Source organism: Pseudophryne corroboree, chromosome 2 (genome assembly GCF_028390025.1).
Source record: "Pseudophryne corroboree isolate aPseCor3 chromosome 2, aPseCor3.hap2, whole genome shotgun sequence".
In the NCBI taxonomy this organism is placed as follows: domain Eukaryota; kingdom Metazoa; phylum Chordata; class Amphibia; order Anura; family Myobatrachidae; genus Pseudophryne; species Pseudophryne corroboree.
This window is the reverse complement of record NC_086445.1, coordinates 42,730,112-42,750,270: the sequence shown is the minus strand read 5'-3', so window position 1 is coordinate 42,750,270 and position 20,159 is coordinate 42,730,112. Positions and strand designations below refer to the sequence as shown.

At 46.3% G+C, this 20,159-nt stretch overlaps 1 protein-coding gene across 2 annotated transcripts in view; it reads right to left on the bottom strand.

Moving 5' to 3' along the window:
* MOGAT2 (monoacylglycerol O-acyltransferase 2) overlaps window positions 1-20,159 on the bottom strand; it is a 234,518-nt gene that overhangs the window by 158,755 nt on the left and 55,604 nt on the right. For both annotated transcript variants that reach the window (XM_063951239.1, XM_063951240.1), the window contains exon 2: window positions 5,905-6,083. In XM_063951239.1, coding sequence (XP_063807309.1) covers window positions 5,905-6,083 — 179 coding nt within the window. The remainder of the gene's footprint in view (window positions 1-5,904; window positions 6,084-20,159) is intronic.

Sequence of the window (20,159 nt, the reverse complement as noted above, 5' to 3'; positions counted from 1 at the left end):
CAGATCCCAGCAATGTGCTCCTCGCTCCTCCAGCAGGCAGATCCCAGCAATGTGCTCCTCACTCCTCCAGCAGGCAGATCCCAGCAATGTGCTCCTCACTCCTCCAGCAGGCAGATCCCAGCAATGTGCTCCTCAGTCCTCCAGCAGGCAGATCCCAGCAATGTGCTCCTCACTCCTCCAGCAGGCATATCCCAGCAATGTGCTCCTCACTCCTCCAGCAGGCAGATCCCAGCAATGTGCTCCTCACTCCTCCAGCAGGCAGATCCCAGCAATGTGCTCCTCACTCCTCCAGCAGGCAGATCTCAGCAATGTGCTCCTCACTCCTCCAGCAGGCAGATCCCAGCAATGTGCTCCTCACTCCTCCACATAAACGTCTCTGGTCACAGATTGGACAATGCTTATTGCTCCGGGCCAGATACCTCCCGACACGAAACTCATAAAGTAGAGGCTGCGCTAGGGGGTGGGAGCCGCCAAGCAGCCGCTGGGGAAAGGGCAGACGTGGAGTGTACGAGACCACAGATTCAGAAGTATTTGGGACACCATTGCACAAATAGCTTTTCCCCTGGGCTCGCTCACCATCTTGTTAATAATATAATAATAATATAATAATTTTATTTATATAGCGCTCTTTCTCCAACAGGACTCAACAGTTACTTTTGCAACTCTCAGCCATGGGAGTACCTGTGTTTTAATTTTGATTAAATGATCACTTTTCCGTTAATGTCTCCAATAAAACAGATTTATATCATAGTGTGCCCGACAGGTGGCCCGATTCAGAGTTGCGCGTAAAGGATATGCAATTACAGCCGCTTTCCCTGCTCGGATATAAATGGGAATATTCATCTATATTGAGAGTCACGACGCACCAGCGGCACACTTATCCTACGTGCAAACGCCCAGATACCCTCATTCAACAGCAAGTTGTGATATGACTAGATCTGTATGACTCTAAATCACCGGTAATTGTGCTACGTTGTATATGCCTGCGCAGTTTGCCACAAATAGCGAGATCCATCCGCGGACGGGCTTGTGTTTACCTGAGATACAGACCCTCCTAGTGTGCTGAAATGTTGTGCAAACTGTGTGTGACCGGCTGTGGCAGCGAGAGACAGTTCATTCCGGCGTGTTGTGCGGGTGTGGGGGAGGACTGTGAATAAATTCTGCTGAAAAATGTGCAAATTTCTCAGCCAAATGCGAAAGGAGCAGAATATTTTGCAGAACATTTTTGAAGGTTCAGCTGATAATTATATTCTAGAATGTTTCAGTTACCGTATGGCGGTTACTAAATCTGCAGTTTGGAAGGCAGCCCACTAGATGGCAGTCTACACAATGCAATTAACCTGAACATGACATTAATAAAGTACAAAGCTTTCTGTGCAGTAGTTACATTTGTGCAGTACTCAGAATAACATCTTGTACTGTACATGCTGCATGCAGTCGTTACAGCGCCGAACAAAACCTTGTACAGTACCCTGTATTTACTTTTAACAGAGCAAAGAAAAGAGTTACATATCCCAATTTATGACATCATCCCCTAGCTTCCCTGCAGAATATTGCACATTATCATTAAGAGGGGTGGTCTTCAGTATGCCGAATGTCGGGATCCCGGCGCACAGTATACCGGCGCTGGGATCCCGACACCCGGCATACCGACAGCTATTCTCCCTCGTGGGGGTCCACGACCCCCCTGGAGGGAGAATAAATAGCGTGGCGCACGTAGCGCGCCACCGTGCCCGCAAGGGGCTCCTTTGCGCTCGCCGCACTGTCGGTATGCCGGCGTTTGGGCTCCCGGCACCGGTATGCTGGTCGCCGGGAGCCCGGCCGCCGGCATACCATACTACACCCCATTAAGAGGCCTATTTATCATACTTGCCTACCTGACCCTGTCCATGAGGGAGAAAATGCTCTGTTCCTGGACTTTCCTGGTAATGTATGATTGCCATCACCTGTGGTGAGCTAGTTAATTGATAAGCAGGGCCGGTGTTAGGGTGTTCGGCGCCCCCCTGCAAATTATAAATTTGCGCCCTCCCATACTTTACAGAGGGACAGCACACAGTGAAAAAAGGGGTGTGGTCTCACAAGAAAGGGGTGTGGCCACACAATAGTACCCCCATTTCAAATTACTCCACACAGTAGCACAATCCTATTCACATTACACCGCACGCATAGTGCCCCCAGTAGTAGCACCGATTTCCCTCCACTCACCTAAGTCTGTCTGGCTGGATCAAGAGCAGCATCCTCTCCCTCTTCACACACAGCTGCCTCGTCCCCTGTAGCTCCGCCCCTCTGACCTGTATGACTCCGCCCCCTCCGGGCGTTTAGCCCTGCCCTTTTTTCCCATGCACAATGCTGCTGAAGGGAGAGGGGGTGCGGACTCTTCAAGCTGCCGGCGCCACTGCCTGTGTAATGTGACAAGCGCAGCGGCAGCTAGCAGCAGCAGCAGCAGGGACCTCAGCACAGGGATGCAGAGCAGGTAAAGCGCCTATCCAGCACAGCGCCTCCCTGCACTGCATCCCTTTGCTGAGTGGGTAGCGCCGGGCCTGTTGATAAGAAAGGTGTTTCACCACAGGTGATGGCAATCATACATTACCAGGAAAGTCCAGGAACAGAGCATTTTCTCCCTCATGGAGAGGGTCAGGTAGGCAAGTATGCTATTTATTAACATTATTTTTACTAAAATAATGTGAAAAAAGGTGTTTTATGTTTTCACACCATTTTCACGTTATTTTAGTATCACCTGAATGTATTACATGGCATTAGGTGCAGTTTTCATGAAAAACTGCTCCATACCCTATAATTTACTTTTTTCTAGTAATTAGAATCAGCTTTATTGGCCAGGTATACTTGCGTATACTAGGAAAAAAAATTTCGGTTACCCAGATCGCATTCCTCATACTTATAAAGGGAAATGCGATCTGGGCCAAATTTACTAAAAACAAAAACGTGAAAAAAACTCTCAGTGTGCCCTGAGATAATTAGGCCAGCTCAGGCTGGCGAAATCACAGGGCAGCACTGCGAGATCCCTGCTTCTGTCCAGCTTTCTCTGCCCCCTGGCAGAGAAAGCTGTGCGGGTCCCGGCAGTGTACTCAGCTCTGTGTGTCCGATGGACACACAAACTGATCACTGCTAAAAAAATAAAAAAAGTAAAAACAAAACATACTTACCAGTCCAGGGAGCCGGTGATTGGTGCTCCGGTGCGGGCTGCCGGGCGCCGGTCCTCTATGTGCTGTGCTGTGACCCTGCAAAATGGCAGCTCACTTTACAGCTGCGGGGGTCACAGCGGCACACAGACAGTGATCACTGACTCCTGGGACTGGTAAGTATTTTTACTATGGGAGGGTGGGTCAGGGTCAACCCGGCGGCAGTAGCGGCGATGTTGACGGTGGCAGTGCATGCGCAGCAGGACATTGGGGTATTTTTCCCAAAAAATACCCCGATGATGCTGCGGAGAGGCATCGCAGGGACAGAGCTTGCTCATAAGCTCTGTTCCTGCATGTGATAATTGATACATCCGTGCGATGTAATCAATTGTTGCAGTGCGGATTCGGGCGATTTTATCACATCACATCTGCATCCTTGGATGCGGATGGTGATAAATAGGCCCCTAAGGGAGCTTTCCCATAAAACTCCATTCTATATTACTGGGAGTCAGTGCTGCTAAAACCTTTAGGCTAAGTTAAAATTGTGAAATACAGCCATTGCTGGTCAGTGATATGCCTGATTCAGAGGGGGACGTTGATTCGGTCACAGATGGGTGATGTTTGGTGATCTGCATATGCGGCAGAGCTGGACTGCGCATTTTCCTCAATGGTCTTGTGACGGCGGTCGCAGTACAGCTCTAGACGCAACTTGATTGACAGGCCACAGGCATTTGGGGACGATACCGGGGAGTGTGTAGAAAACAGTTGCGTTTCACCGCTGTTGTGGGTGCGTGCCAAAGCCAGCAACTGCGTCTTCAGATGCAGATTCACTGCAATGTCCGGTGGACTCCCCAATTAAGGGGAGACCTCTCGGACTCTTATTAGAGCAGGCAATTCTCCCAGGAGGGAGGAGCCGCAATCACATCACTGTGCCCCGCCTCTTTAGAATGCTGCATTTCACTGTACCGTACGTGGTGGGAGGGCCACAGTGATGCAATTCAATGCAAATTGAAGGCTGTTCCTCTCTACCCAACATTTCAGGAGAGCAGGTACGTATGACAAACCGTTTGTGCCACTTACGTGATGATGCAAATGATGTCACGGAGCCCAGCCTGTCTCAGAGAACGCCAAGAGAACAGGTGTATCTATGATAATGAAATAGCTGTCTGCATATGCCAGCCCCACCCACTTGATGACAAACAATGGCAGCAAGCCACACCCACCATTTATTTTTATACTTCCCAATGGCTAAGAAAGAAAAATGAGCAGATATAGCAGGGGTGGGCAATTATTTCAGCTGGGGGGCCGCTTAACACTTCCAGCGAATATTCGAGGGCCACACACAAAATACTCAAAAAGAGTCCCCTTTTTACACATTACGGCAGACAGCGTGCCCTTTTTTACACATTACGGCAGACAGCGTCCCTCTTTTTACACATTACGGCAGACAGCGTCCCCTTTTTACACATTACGGCAGACAGTGTGCTCTTTTTACACATTACGGCAGACATCGTCCCCCTTTTTTACACATTACGGCAGACAGCGTCCCTCTTTTTACACATTACGGCAGACAGCGTGCCCTTTTTTACACATTACGGCAGACAGCGTCCCTCTTTTTACACATTACAGCAGACAGCGTGCCCTTTTTTACACATTACGGCAGACAGCGTCCCTCTTTTTACACATTACGGCAGACAGCGTCCCCTTTTTACACATTACGGCAGACAGTGTGCTCTTTTTACACATTACGGCAGACATCGTCCCCCTTTTTTACACATTACGGCAGACATCGTCCCCCTTTTTTACACATTACGGCAGACATCGTCCCCCTTTTTTACACATTACGGCAGACATCGTCCCCCTTTTTACACATTACGGCAGACAGCATCCCCCATTTTTACACATTACGGCAGACAGCATCCCCCATTTTTACACATTACGGCAGACATCGTCCCCCTTTTTACACATTACGGCAGACAGCATCCCCCATTTTTACACATTACGGCAGACAGCATCCCCCATTTTTACACATTAAGGCAGACAGTCCCTACCCCCCTTTCCTCCCCTCCCCTAAACCCATATTGCAGTTTTTAATCCCCCTCCCTCCCCACCCCTAAACCTATATGGCAGCTTAAGCACTGATCCAGGGGTTGGCTGGACAGGGGGTTTACCTGTTTGTCACCGTGACAAACGATCCCCGCTGTCCGAAGATCCGCGCTGCTGCTGGCCGGAGTCACCACTGATGTGGCCTCTCCTGCTCCGGCTCGCTGCCCGCCGCTTCTCCTCACTGGCCACCGCTTAATCTCCTCCTCACGGTAGTCCGATATAGAACCAACCTCCTCCTCACAGGCCGCCGCTCCTGGTCACTGCAGTGCCCGCTCCCCGTGCCGCCCAGCTAACAGAGGAAATCCCGGTCAGCTGACTCTGTGACGTGACCGGGATTTCCTCAGCGGCGCCGCGTCTGAGAGCAGTGCAATGACAAGCGGCATGTCGGGCCGCTTGTCATTGCACTCTGGTGGGGCACAGCGGGCCAGGCAGGATCGGTCCGCGGGCCACATCCGGCCCGCGGGCCGCCTGTTGCCCACCCCTAAGATATAGCTTACAGGAACCCTTTCCTCACATTAGGTGAATATTTATAAAGTGGGCCCACATTCATCTCCGGGCCCCATAGCCACTGCATCATCTGCAATGGCGGTACTTTCGCCGCTGAGCCCTATAATTACAGTAACATATCACTGCAGGAAAGTAACAGTGGTTGACTTACTTTAATAGGAAAATAATCCCTGAGGTATCTCCACACTACGCTCCTCTGGAGACTGAGACTCCTCCTGCCGCCCTGGCTGGGTGTGTCCCAGTCTGTGAACCACCATATTCCGTATACAACACTGATGATCCAAAAGCGGGTGAAGAGCAGGACGAAGTATAGAATGATGCAGGTCTGGGCTGCAAGAGAGGAAAATGAGTCCATATTAGATTGTGATTCTCCACCAAAATGCAAATGTAAAGCACAAAATGCAGGAGGAGACCTGACCAGTTCAGTGCTGGTGCACAACAAAGTCCATGTGGGGAGGGAAATGGCCAAGTGCCCCTCCTCCGGCCAGGAACCGCCCTAATAATGCGGTATCCAGTCTATAGATCTACATTAAAAAGGTCTACAGTCACTAATGGTCGACATGTATTAGGTCGACAGGATAAAAAGGTCGACAGGGTCAAAAAGGCGATATGGTCAAAAGGTCGACAGTGTCAAGAGGTCGACGTATGGTCGACACATCTTGTAAAAATTAAAAAAAAAACTAAAAAACTTTTGCTGCATTAACTATCCATGTCACAAACTATTACCTTTAGTTACCTTGTGGCGAGCGAAGCGAGTCCGCGAGGGGACGCATTTCAACAAACTGAGGTAAAAAATATGTAAAAACACAAAACACCCCCCATAAATGTGGGCGTCGACATTTTTATCCTGTCGAACTTTTGACCCTGTAGACCTTTTGTCTGTCAACTTTTTGAAACTGTCAACCTTTTACTGGCGACCTAATGACTGTCTATCTTTTTAATGTCTTATCTTCTGTATCACACCCAAATAATGCACCCGTTTCACTAGAGCCGTAACTACATGTGTGCAGTGTGTGCTTTGCACACAGCGCACATGTACTGGGAGCGCATTGTGCTCCGTGTCCGTCCCCAATTGGCCGCCCCGGAGATGACAGCAGGCAGCGCTGGCTTATGTGAGCAGAGATCCGCGCGTCCTGCGTGGAGAGGCTCACAGGAGGAGGTGTGTGTGTGTCCGTGCATCGCCGGTTAAGAAATCAGCGGTGGCCGGGTCCTGCTGCTGGGAGAGGTCGTAGATGGGCGTGGGAAAGACGCATAGATGGAGGTGTGAGTGCCAGGTATGAAAGTGGCGGTGGCCGAGTCCTGCTGCTGTGTGAGGACGGCCTGGGGAGAGGAGCAGAGGTGTGTTGCATCAACTAAGGCTATCTACCACTGTTACAGTACCAAAGTAGCACATGTACAGTACTTGCAGCATCTGGATAAAAAGGGGGACTCTGCTGCTGTAATGTGTAAAAAGGGGACTCTGCCTGCTGTAATGTGTAAAAAGAGGGACTCTGCTATCGTAATGTGTAAAAAGAGGGACTCTGCTGCTGTAATGTGTAAAAAGGGGACTCTGCCTGCCATAATGTGTAAAAAGAGGGACTCTGCTGTCGTAATGTGTAAAAGGGGGACTCTACCTGCCATATTGTGTAAAAGGGGACTCTACCTGCTGTAATGTGTAAAAGGGTCTCTACCTGGCGTAATGTATGATAGGGGCTCTACCTGGTGTAATGTGTGATAGGGGCTCTACCTGGAGTAATGTGTAAAATGGGACTCTACCTGGCGTAATGTGTGACAGGGGCTCTACCTGGCGCAATGTGTAAAAGGGTCTCTACCTGGCGTAATGTGTGTAAGTGGCGCTACTGTGCGGGGTCATTTGAATAATGGAGACTACTGTACAGCGTAATATGAATTGGTATTATTTTGTGGCCATGCCCCTTCCCCATGAAACCACGCCCCTATATTTTTGTCGCACAACTACGGCGCGCAATGGCCCTATTTTACATTTTAGAGGGGGGCGCCGATGCTGTTTCCTGCACACAGCGCTAAAATGTCTAGTTACGGCACTGCGTTTCACCTCACTCAACACAAGGGAATCTAATCTTTAACCATCTGTAGAGCCTACTCCATACATTGCATGTTGCCCCTCCTTCCTATCACCCTCTCACACCAAGCTCAGGAAACATTTACTAATCCGCCAAGTGCCGCCATCTAGCTCCACAAGCTTGTGCAATTAGGCGGAAGTCTAATCATGCTGGCACAGACTGAGGCACATCTCATCTCCAAAGAGCATTTAGGGCCACGCAAATGAGGCCTAATTGTAAAGTGTGTGGGTGTTTGCTAAATGTGCGAGTTCTTCCTGTGGCTTCTTCTTTCCCACTACAGCAGAGAGGCAGGTGCCCCCCCATCCCAACACAATAAATAACACAATACATGATGTGTGTTTTATTTAGCTGGAACTCTTCGATAATTCTGGATCTGTTCATGCATATAGGGAAACAATAACGCAAAGCATTCCATGCTTGTTGACACTCCGTTATGCATTATATGTATATAACCTACTAAACAAATAAAATAATAATACACTGTTTCACAGACCACCTATAAAATTAAAACTTCTTAACTGTATGTAAGGGAGGAGGGATCGTAATCCTAGATAAAGCTCAGTATGAAGAAGAAGCTAACCGTCTACTAGCAGATACCGAAACATACAAAAAATTGAAGACTGATCCCACAAAAGAATTTCAAAAAGAACTAATGGACCAGCTAGAAGAAGGAAGAATGATGGGTATTATCAATGAAAAGGAATTCAAATATTTGAAGATAGACAATCCGAAGGTACCGACATTCTACTTTCTCCCGAAAGTCCATAAGGACCAACAAAAACCACCTGGGAGACCCATAATTTCGGGCATAGGATCCATGACTTCCAATCTCTCGAGATATATTGACCAATACTTACAACCAATAGTATATAAACAAAAAAGCTACTTGAAAGACACAATTCACATATTACAAGTATTGGAAAAGTTACAGTGGCAAGAATCATACATCCTATGTACATCTGATGTAAAATCGTTCTACACATGTATAAGACATTCCATTGGCTGTGAACACACCTCATATTACTTGAATAATCAGACAGATTTACCAAATGTACAGGTTAACTTTATCATGGAACAATTAGAGTTCATATTAACACACAATTTTTTCTGGTATAATGGTGACTACTTCCTACAAACGAAGGGCACCGCAATGGGGACTCCAGCAGCCCCAAGCTATGCAAATCTTTTCGTAGCCAAATGGGAGGATGACAACATATGGATGAATAACCCCTATAGAAGCAACATCATAAGCTGGCATCGGTATATAGATGATATTTTTTTCGTTTGGGAAGGCTCTGAAAGAGAACTAGAAGATTTCATCAGATATTAGAATTTACAACTACCACCAGCAGGCTAGAGGTCAATTTCCTCGACCTAAAGATCTATATAAAAGATGGAAAACTTCAAACACAGACCTACAGGAAAGAGGTCGACGGCAATAACATACCACCGTTCACCAGCAACCACCACAGAAATTGGGTAAGAAATATACAGAGTGGCCAATTCAAATGAATTCGGAGGAACTGTACAGAAGATAATCAATTCCAAGAACAAGGAAAGACACTAGTGAATAAATATTCAGAAAAAGGATACAATGAAAAAATTCTGCTACAACAATTTGAGAAAATCAGACAGTTAGATAGAAAAGAAACCATTACATACAACGATAAAGAAGAGAACAAAAGAAAAATGGACACAGCTTTTGTTACACAATATTACTCCAACCATCAAGATTTGGAAAAGATCATATCCAAACACTGGCACATACTCGAACTAGACACTGAACTGAAAACACTTCTTCCAAAAAAAACACAAATTATTTACAGGAGAGCTAAAAATCTTAAACAAGAACTAACAAGAAGTTACATTCCAGTGGACAACAACACTACAAAAAAAATGAAACGAAAGGCTTTTTCAAATGTCTCAACTGCAATTGCTGCAAACTAACAAAGGCATGATCTACACAAGCTACTACAGCCTTCAAATCAAATCAAACGAATAAAGAATATTCCATAAAACAAAAATTGACGTGCGACTCAGAAGGAGTCATATATCTCCTAGAGTGCCCGTGTGGCATGTAGTACGTGGGACAGACAAAAAGAAAATTAAGAATCCGAGTTGCTGAACATCTGTATAACATCAGAAGAGGGTTACAAACACACAGTGTCCCTGAACATTTTAAAGAAAAACACCAAATGGATCCCACTAATCTAACATTTACAGCTATACAACAGGTAAAACCCCACTGGAGAGGAGGAGATATAGTTACAGATCTGAAAAAAAACAGAGACGAAGTGGATTTATGAACTGGCAACAATGGCACCTCGAGGTCTGAATATAGACATAGAACTGAAAGTCTTCTTATAAATGAAAAGTTTCCTTCCTATAAATAATCCTTTGATATACAAAAAAACTTTTTTCTTCAAAAAAAAAAGGTCTGAGAAGTTACAAGAATATCATTTTCATGTACACATTTTTTATTTTTCACATATATTTTTTATTTTTACCTATATCACACACTGCAAAGTAATAGAACATGTGCTACCCGCTTTTTATGAAGTCACTTCTGGTAAGGACTTCCGTTTTTGTCAATAAAGTTTTTATGAGGATTTTCCTTTATAAAGCCCAACAGGAACAACAATCATCCTTGACGAAGTGCTCAGTCACGAAACGCGTTGGATGCTGGGAAACCGGACGCACGCCATACCGGAAGTCACGGAGCGACTGGAACGGAGGACGACTGCCAGGACGAGTAACCAGCGTTGCAGGGAAGGAAGGTAGGATAGGGATAGGTAGACAGGGAACCCACCTCCCCGCCCGCAAAAGACACGGACACTCTGACCAGCAACCTCCATACCGGCCGTCCGGTATACCAACTAAAATACTCAAAAAAGAGTGTAAACATCTGCAACACAGCAGCAGCATTTCTCAATGCTAAATAATTGTTTTAAATATTTGTTTTTTTTACTTTGCAGGTACAATTAACATAGCGCTCCCATATCACCTTTTCTAACTACCTTTTAATTGGAGCAGCTTTCACTTTAGCGCGGTATTAACATACCTTTTTCTTTGTATGTAATCTCCCCCACCTTGACGTCAACAAAAAATTAAATATATTAATAATAATTTATATAAAAATATCACATAATGAGAAATAATTACCTTCATTTGGGCAGGCAGGCCAAGTCATGGAATCAAGAGAGAAAAAAGGATGAACAGATGTTTATGGGTACCCTGGTTATCGAGATACTACCAAGCTGCTCTGAGAGCTCTGCTCACATAATGGCTCCTCAACCCTTCTACAGTATATATGTAATAACCCGCTATGCACATGTGCATGTCATTACACAGGCAGACCACCACAATTCCCAGCAGCCTCTGCAGCTGCTCCAGATGTCAGGAGGACATCACAGGAGCAGTGTCGGGGGATAAGGCCAGTGACAGCTTGAAGTGAGTGGCAGTTGGTTGCAGAGGAGCTGAGGTCACTCCGGAGAGTGGTCATATATTGTGAGGGGCTCCCAGGAGCGCACCTAGGCAGAGATTTGGAGCCAGTGAGGCGAGGGATGGATAGAGATGCGGCAGAGTGCCCTGCCTCTGGAAGGAGACATCATCTGAGAATTACAGATGCGCAGTGGCGTCACAAGGGGAGTGCAACCCGTACCCAGGTGTCACCCGCCGAGGGGTGACACCAAAGTGCCGGCTCCTGCTCAGTGACAGGAGCCGGGTGCTGCACTGTAACATTACATGCAGCAACCCGGCTCCTGTCACCCTGTAGGAGCCGTCACTGCAGACACGCTAATCTCTGGGGGCAGCCCGCAACTCCTGGACCCACGAAGTGAGGAAAATAGGGAACGGGTTTGCTTAGCCACGCCCCCTCCGTGAAGTTGCATCCTCCGCGAAGCCACGCCCCCTTTGCGGCTGCACCAGGTAAGTAAGAGGTGAGTGACGCCTCTGCAGATGTGTCCTGCCTCAATCAATATGCCACGCAGGGAGAGATACCAGGCGTGAGTGTGCTCATTTTATTTGCAACACTTGTATATCTGTGCGCGACAGAGTCTGTATATGAAGCACAACAGAACTTGGCGTGGAAAAATGTTGCTGCATTGTAAAAGGTTCAGAGACTCAGTCGCACACAGATATGCAAGTGGTGGATATCAAATTAATCAGCACAGTCTCCTGGTGCGGCCTAGCGGCATCACATTGCGACTAAGACATATTTTCGGCAGAGTCTCGCAGGACATGGCCAAGAGGGGCTGTGTCCTCAGTGCAGGGGGTGCCAGCAGTGCGGGGGTGCTGGCCGTGTCAGCAATGTGGGGTTGCCATTGGTGTCGGCAGTGCGGGGGTGCCGGAGGTTTCCTCAGTGCGTGGATGCCAGCGGTGTCGGCAGCACGGGGGGGGGGTGCTTGAGGTGTCAGCAATACAGTGGTGTCCTCAGCGCAGTGGGGTGCTAGCTGTGTCCTCAGCGCAGGGGTGCTAGTGGTGCATACTTGCCTACTCTCACGGAATGGCCAGGAGGCTCCCGAACCGGTCACCCGGAAGAATAGGCAAGTCTCCCGATTACTGCAGCCCCCCACGGACCCAGCCGTCCACTTGCAAGTGAAGTGGGAGGTCCGAGCAGCCGATGACACGATTCTCGCTGAATTGCGTCATCGTAGCCACGTCCACTGCTGTATGATGCCGGTAAACGTGGCATTATAGGACAGGGGGCGTGACTACGATGACATCATCGCAACCGCCACACCACAGTGCAGGCACATTTTACATAGGCAACTATGTAGTTGTGTCGGCAGTGCGGGGGTGCCGGCGGTGTCCTTAGTGCGGGGGATGCAGTGCGCGTTGGATACAGTGCAGTCTGATACAGTGTGGGTTACAGTGCAGGTCTGATACAGTGCGGGTTGGATACTCCAATAGTGCATTGACAGGGGGTGCTGGCGGTGTCTTCAATGCAGGGGTGCCAGCAGTGCGAGGGTGCCGGGCAGTGTCAGCAGTACAGGGATGCTGGTGGTGTCTTCAGTGCGGGGGTGCCGGCGGTGTTCTCAGTGCGGGGAAGCTGGCAGTGTCAGCGGTGCGAGGGTGCCGGCGGTGTCAGTAGCAGGGGGTGCCGGTGGTGTCCTTAGTGCGGGGGTGCCGGCAGTGTCCTCAGTGCGGGGGTGCCGGTGGTGTAAGCAGTGCAGGGGTACCGGCCGTGTCCTCAGTGCAGGGGTGCCGGTGATGTAAGCAGTGCGGGGGTGCCGGCCGTGTCCTCAGTGCAGGGGTGCCGGTGGTATCCTCAGTGCCGGGTTGCCGGGCAGTGTCGGCAGTGTGTGTGTGTGTGTGTGGGGGGGGGGGGGGTTGGGGGTATTTTTACTGCTGTTGAAGTCTAAGGGCAAGCGCTTATGGGCTGAGAACTGTAACAGACGTGTCAAAGTCAGAAAAATATCTCTATGCACACTACCATATTTGCACCTCACACAGGTCCGTGCTGCGCATGCGTGCGCTCTCCCGTACTTGCGCATACTCACAGTCGCGGGCACCCGCAGGCGCACGGTATGCGTATTTACGGTAGAGTTTATGTGATCGTAGCGTGCGACTCAATCGTTACATATTTTCACTATATAATGTATTTTGTAGATCATGGTCCCTTTGATAGATTCTGAAAGTTTAGTTAACATAGCATGTTCCTGAACAGAGAGATCCCTCTTTGTATTGTACGAAGGGTCTAACAGGGGTCATACAGTGGTGTTTGGTACCCATCGGAAGAGTATTTAAATAGCAATATTCCGGTGTTGGTTTGGAGCGGATTAATCGCTCGTGCGAATAGTTATGGACATAAGAAGTTTATGTCCATTTACTATTATTTGTTCTTATTTAGTCATGCGGCGGGAAACTCAGTGTCCCACCCACCTGAACAGTTGGAAGCAGTCACAGCCCACCTGTATGAATCAACCTATGACCTTTTGTTATAATGCGAAGCCGAATTCCTGTGTCCAATGAACAATGAGATTGTAGGGACCATTGAATTGCATTGTGTGTGGGGCATAAATAGGCAGGCCGACCATATCCAGTTCACTCTTTTCAACGGTTCTCATTGCTGATAATCGGGAGCTGGATATCGAGGCGCATGCGATCGTTTCCCCTTGTGCGTAAGTGTTTCTCCGCAACCATATTGATCTTCTTGTTATTATGAGCCATTTCTCTCTCTCTTCTCTTTCTCTCTTATTTTCCCTTAGATAGTAATTGCATTGTATTTCCTGTGTAGTTATCTGGTTAGGTAGTCTATGTTATATTGTAGTGTATGATTTGTATTTGTATTAATTCTTTTGCAAGTATATCATTCATAATATATATATATTAGGCGTTGGACCCTAAGCCCAGGTATCTGTGTATTTCTTATAGTGTCTAGTATTCTCAGAGCGTCGGTGACGCTCAAACAGCTTTTAAGTTAATAAGGTTACACTAGGTTGCATCTACACCCTATCTCTACACTAAGGTTTTACAGCATATTACATTGTTTCTGGTTTAGATATAAAGGGTTAACATGGTGAGCGTCAGCGCCGCTCGTGATCTCCTCGTGGTCTTGAGCGTCCGCTACGCTGATAGCGTAGCATTACGGTAGTCGCTCACCTATAAGTGTGCCCGATACCAACAGCGTATTCTCGTGAGCGTCTGTATCGCTCGAGCAGCCCGCTCCCGATACAGCGTCCGTTACGCTATAGTGAACCATTACGTTAGTCAGCAGCCAATAGCGTGCCTGCCTGTGATCTCTTGGCCGTGAGCGAACGTGACGCTTGAGCGTCTCGACTACGGCTAAGCGATTGTTACGCAACGAGCGTACCCTTTCGGTACTTCATACGTAAATAGCGTACAGTGTTCTTAGACCTCACAAAGGGTTTTTATATACGATAAATATTCAGCTTTATCAATTGGCGGCTCGCCCGTCCTTCACATATCTGCACTAGGTAGATACAGCAGACATTATCCATCAGCAAAGGGCGGGAGGTTATATTCCTCGTAGTGCTGTCGGGATAAGCGTCTGCTTCTCTTAGCAAAGGGTGCTGAAGGAATCCGGGACCGGAGGTAAGAACAAAACGATAGTCTCTTTTAAAACTGTTTATTTTTCTGTCTTGCGTACACACGCACGCACATATATATCTGCATTTCTTTTTCATTTGTGTATTTTCGTATATCACTCTTCGGTTTGCCTTTTTATAATTGATAAACGTGCTGAGAGAGATTTGCCGCTATTTCAATAGTTTGAGTAAAGGTAATATAGTTAAAGTATAGACAAACACAGCTGTGCCTGAGAGACAAGGAGGTCAGTGTAGTGCGCGGTAGATGATCGAGGATCATCTACATTGATAAACGTATAAGTTGTGTTACGGTGGATCTTTGCTTTGCGTACACGTGTCTCTAACAAAGGACTGAGACTTGTGTACGCAATCCAAGGACCGACGCACGCAGCGTATATTACGCAACGGAGCGTACGGGTACGCCCACGTAACTCAAACCACAAGTGTTATTTTTAAAAGGAGATAAATAGCGCAACGCGGTAAATAACGCAAGGCGATAAATAGCACAAATTTATTTCAGTTTTTCCAAAACTTAGTTTAAATACCTTACTTTACTGTAACGCCTCTGGGGAGAGCTATCAGACTACGGGAAATGATTTTTCTGATCAGAAAACTATAAGAATGATAGTGGGTTGAAAACGGTATGAGTGTATTGAATCCCGCTTTGTGATCTATGTGATAAAACGGTATTGAATTCCGCTTTGTGGACTTTGTGATCTGTGTGATCTTTGGTGGAACGTGATGAGCACGGTCTGAGTGAAAACGTGCAACAGAGTGTGATAAAGTTTTCGTTGTATTACGCTCTGGCTGTTTTGGAGCACAGTAGGGAGACTCCAATGATCCTACCATTTATGGGCAACAAGTGTCTATAAGTGGTACGATTGGACCGCACGGTTGTATGTGTGACCAATAACGCAACGTGATATGAGGTCGTATATCCATGCGTAAATCTTGCCCTCATACGTGTTGTAGGGAGCACATGCAAGCGTGATTTGTGTAAAGAAAAAGGAAGGGAATTTTCTCAGGAAAATCTCTAGAGATAGGGCCTGCAACGGCTACACGTGTCTGCTAGAAGGCGGACCGGAGATACTCGGAGCAGAAGAAGTTCAGTGGAAGAGCTTTAAGGATTTCCAACGTAAATTTCTGTGTTTGGTGCATTTTAGGAAGTTTTTCTGTGTAAGGTCCACAATGGCAGCCAAGTGCACAACACAGAGACGTTCAGCAGTCAGGATTCAGACTCCAGAGGCTTGCAGACCCCGAGGGTCTGCTCGGTTAGTAATGTGGGGGAAATATGGTCCCCACACTGAGACCTTTTGTGATGAATGGACACGAATGACTGCGGGGGATAAGGCACCATTTCCCGGGATAGGTAGTTTTGACACAGAGGTGTTGCATAATTTAAGGCGGAGGATCTGTCTCATAAAATTCTGGAAACAACGAGTTAAACATTATGATTGTTTGCAGTTATGGCAACAGGAAAGTGAAATGCAAAGAAATGTAACTTACACACCTAACTTTCATCTTGAGAAGAGAGACATGGCAATGGAGAGGATTGTGGTTGCGGAGAAAAGCACAAGGGTGAACAATAAAAACGCTCTTAGCAACTGTAGTATAGATGATAAGAATAAGTGTAATAAATGTAACAATGATAATTGTAATGCTGTTGAATGTACAACTATTAACCCATGCAAGTCGCACCCCATGTTAAACTTTCCTCAGGAACAACAACAAGAAAGTGAGCCCAGCACAATGTCGGAGCCTTTTCCAGAAGCCATCACACAAGACATCCAGGTGGACGCGACCAAATCGGTAAAGACTGTAATCAAACCCCCTAACGGAGGGTCAGGTGAGGTCGTGTCCACAGGTACGTATGGTATTATACATCACGCACAAACAAATGTACCTTATATCGTAGAATCAATTCAGAATGACGTTACTGGACTTAATCCTGTCAGGGTAATTGCAGTACCAAATGGGAAAACTGACTCTTCAGGAGTCACTCCCGTCAGGAACATCGCCATGTACTGCCCCTTTTCCCGGACAGAATTAAGAACAATTCTGTCTGAATTTCCTGATCCCAGGAAAGACTTAGTTGCTTGTCAGAAATACATTAGAGTGCTAGGACATACTGCAGAGCCAAATAACAAAGATTGGAGGACAGTTTTGAGGACATGTTTACCCCCCGATGTTGATTCATTGAAATTTATCGCTGATTGTAAACTAGATGAGGAAGTGCCACTAACAGACGAGTATAACCAAGATAATGTAAAAAGAATTAATCTACAGTTGAAAGAATATTTTCCTACAGTAGTAAAGTGGAATAAAATCTTTACAATAAAACAAAAAGAAGGTGAATCCGCATCAGAGTATTTTCACCGGGCTCTGCAGGATATGGCTAGGTACACGGGTATAGATGACATTGACACTAATGTACACCACAGAGAGGTAGCTGTGTCTGTATTAATGAACAACTTAAAAGACACACTAAAAATTAGGGTACAAACCTCGATACCTCATTGGAGAGGTATCTCGGTCGCTGCATTAAGAGAGTCCGCTATCGAGCATGACCGAAATATCCAAAGAACCAGGGAAGCGCAGGGAGAGCGGTTAATGGCACTGAACATCCAAGCACTAGAGGAGGCATCAAGTCGACCAGAACCCCAGGCCCCTAGCACATGGAGAAAGCCAAGGATTTGTTATCATTGTAGAAGAGAAGGGCATTATGCCAGCAACTGTAATAACCCACATAAAGTTAGACCCCCTAGACCAAGAAATGAGCAAAGTTATAACACACAAAATTATAATCAGGGATCATATAGGAAAAATTTTGGCCCACACCCATAATGTGCAGTCAGGAAAGGTGATCATTAGGACTGATGGTAAGCCTGAGGTTATAGTTAATAAATTGGGAGGTCATTCCCTGAAGACACAGGAATGACCGGGTGAAACGTTGTAAATGTATCTGTGAAATGTTTCTTTTTCTCTCTCCCCATCTCTGACGATTATTGGTAGGATTCAAACATTGCATATATACTTGGTCTTTGCAGAAGTCTACCAAACCCCAGCATGACCTATCCGCACCAATGTATTCTGGCCAGATACAGACAATGGAATATGGAAGTGCTGGGGGGAGGGACTGCGCAGGAAAACCATTGGACATGTGGATGTGACAGCCTGATGATCTGACAGTGTTTTGAAATGTTTAAAAAAAAAAATGTTTTTTTTCTCTTTTCCTATTGATGGCTATTGTTGATTTAGGTAATATACACATGCATATAAATTGTTCTCTCTCTTTGTTTTTTTTTTTGCTGTTGTTGTTTTCTCTCTCTTCTCACTCATGCTTTCATGTTTTGAAGATGGTATGTCACCCATCAGTTAGACAAATGGTAATGCAAGATTTTTGCTCCTTACAGAAAGATCGCTGGTTTGGAGGGAATATTGCATCACCAGAATGTTCGTTTGGAAGACTGAGAGACAGCACCTTTGAGAAGACAGCAGAACAAGAAGAACAACAAGACGAGAGAACTAATTATCGTAACAAGTTTCTCTCCCCCTCAAACTGATTTTCTGTACCCCATTACAAATTTCTTCTTTTCTCCTCCTGTAAGATGGACTTGCCCCAAGAGACTGTGATATGGATTTTCCTGTTGACCATGATGTTGACCAGAGCAGTCTGTTCCGGCGAGAGTACCAGAGAGGTCGAGAAAGGATCCAGAAAGGTTCCGATGACTGAGACGGAGGTGTAAATTTCCAATAGCAATACAACCACCAAGCAAAAGGCGAGTACCAGAAACGATCTAGCCATGTTATTTGTAAACATTTTTCTTTTAAGGATTGTTAGCTGAAGAGAACTGTATCTGTCGGCTCTGTAACAATGTCATTGAGGATGGGTGCATAAAGAAATGCCAATCCAGTTTTAATATCCATATGGACCGGCATCCCTTGAGTGACTATCACTCTTTAGTGGGTAGTGTGTTAAATCAAACAGATTGTTGGGTATGCTCTCAAGTACCTCAAGGTCATAGCAAATCAGGGCTAGTACCATTTCCTTTAACGGTAGGGGAGGTACTTGAGCTAAAGGGTGGGAGACCGGTGGACAGGAGGTTTAATATCTCCATCCCTCCTAGTTTGAAGCTCCACCAATACCATGTGGATAGGTCCCTATTATGTTTTAACATCTCCAATCCCCGAAAGCCGAGAAATTGGGAAGTGTCATGGAGTAATCAAACCATGACCTTTTCGCATAGAGCCGATAGAATGCCAACAGATACAGAGCTTATACGCCACATAGCCAGTAGAGGAAAATCTTTCCGGTATAGGTATACCTTAGGAAATAGGATTACGAGAGTTGGAGAGGTATCACCAGGATACTGTGCACATATTGTACAACCCGATACGTGTACTAAGCAGATGGAAGAATTAGGGTTAGGAGATTTCACATGGAAGGTGTGTAATATGGTTATGTCCTACTCCGTCCCATATGTTCTCCCCGATGATGCATATTTCATATGCGGGAGAAAGGCGTATAAAGTGGCTTGCCCCAAACTCTGAAGGATTGTGTTATATTGGAAAAGTATTACCTGAGGTAATGAGTCTAAGGAGTGAGGAAACTGTAATTCCAATGGACTTGATTTATGACCCAACGGTAGAAACAATGATGTGAGGAAAATGCGATTTCTACGGTCCGTTTCTTTCACCTGTTTTTCCGTTTTCTCCAAGGTAAAAAGACCCATTTGGACGAGGAGTTTGATGAGCCGATATACAGATAACAGAGGGATTAAAGAAGAAGTTTTGACAACCTGATACACAGATTTTTGATGAACTATGCCATGGATCCCCAGTTTCCCTAGAAATTTTAAAATTACGCTAGCCCAACACTTTTGTAAATCTATGGACATTGACAGCTTTTGCTCGCACCTTATGGGCAAAAGCACAAAGAAGACTGCATTCAACAGACACCAAACAAGACCTCAATCGACGAATGTACATTTACCTGACATAGAATACCACCGCATTTACCGTAATTATGTCTTTTCTTCATTTCTACAACCCTCAGGTAATGACACACATAGTCGATAGGGAATACAGGCACAGATATCAGCAATCACATATCTCCCCCATTCATGTATCATCAACTAAAATGTGCTCCCCCATTTTGTTACAACCAAAGCCGAAAAGAGCTCGGTAAAGTTTGACAGCCCATCCACAGACCCGTACCACGGGATAAGAAGGAATTCAAATGTATACTTCGCAATACCTCGAAGCTTGATTTAAAA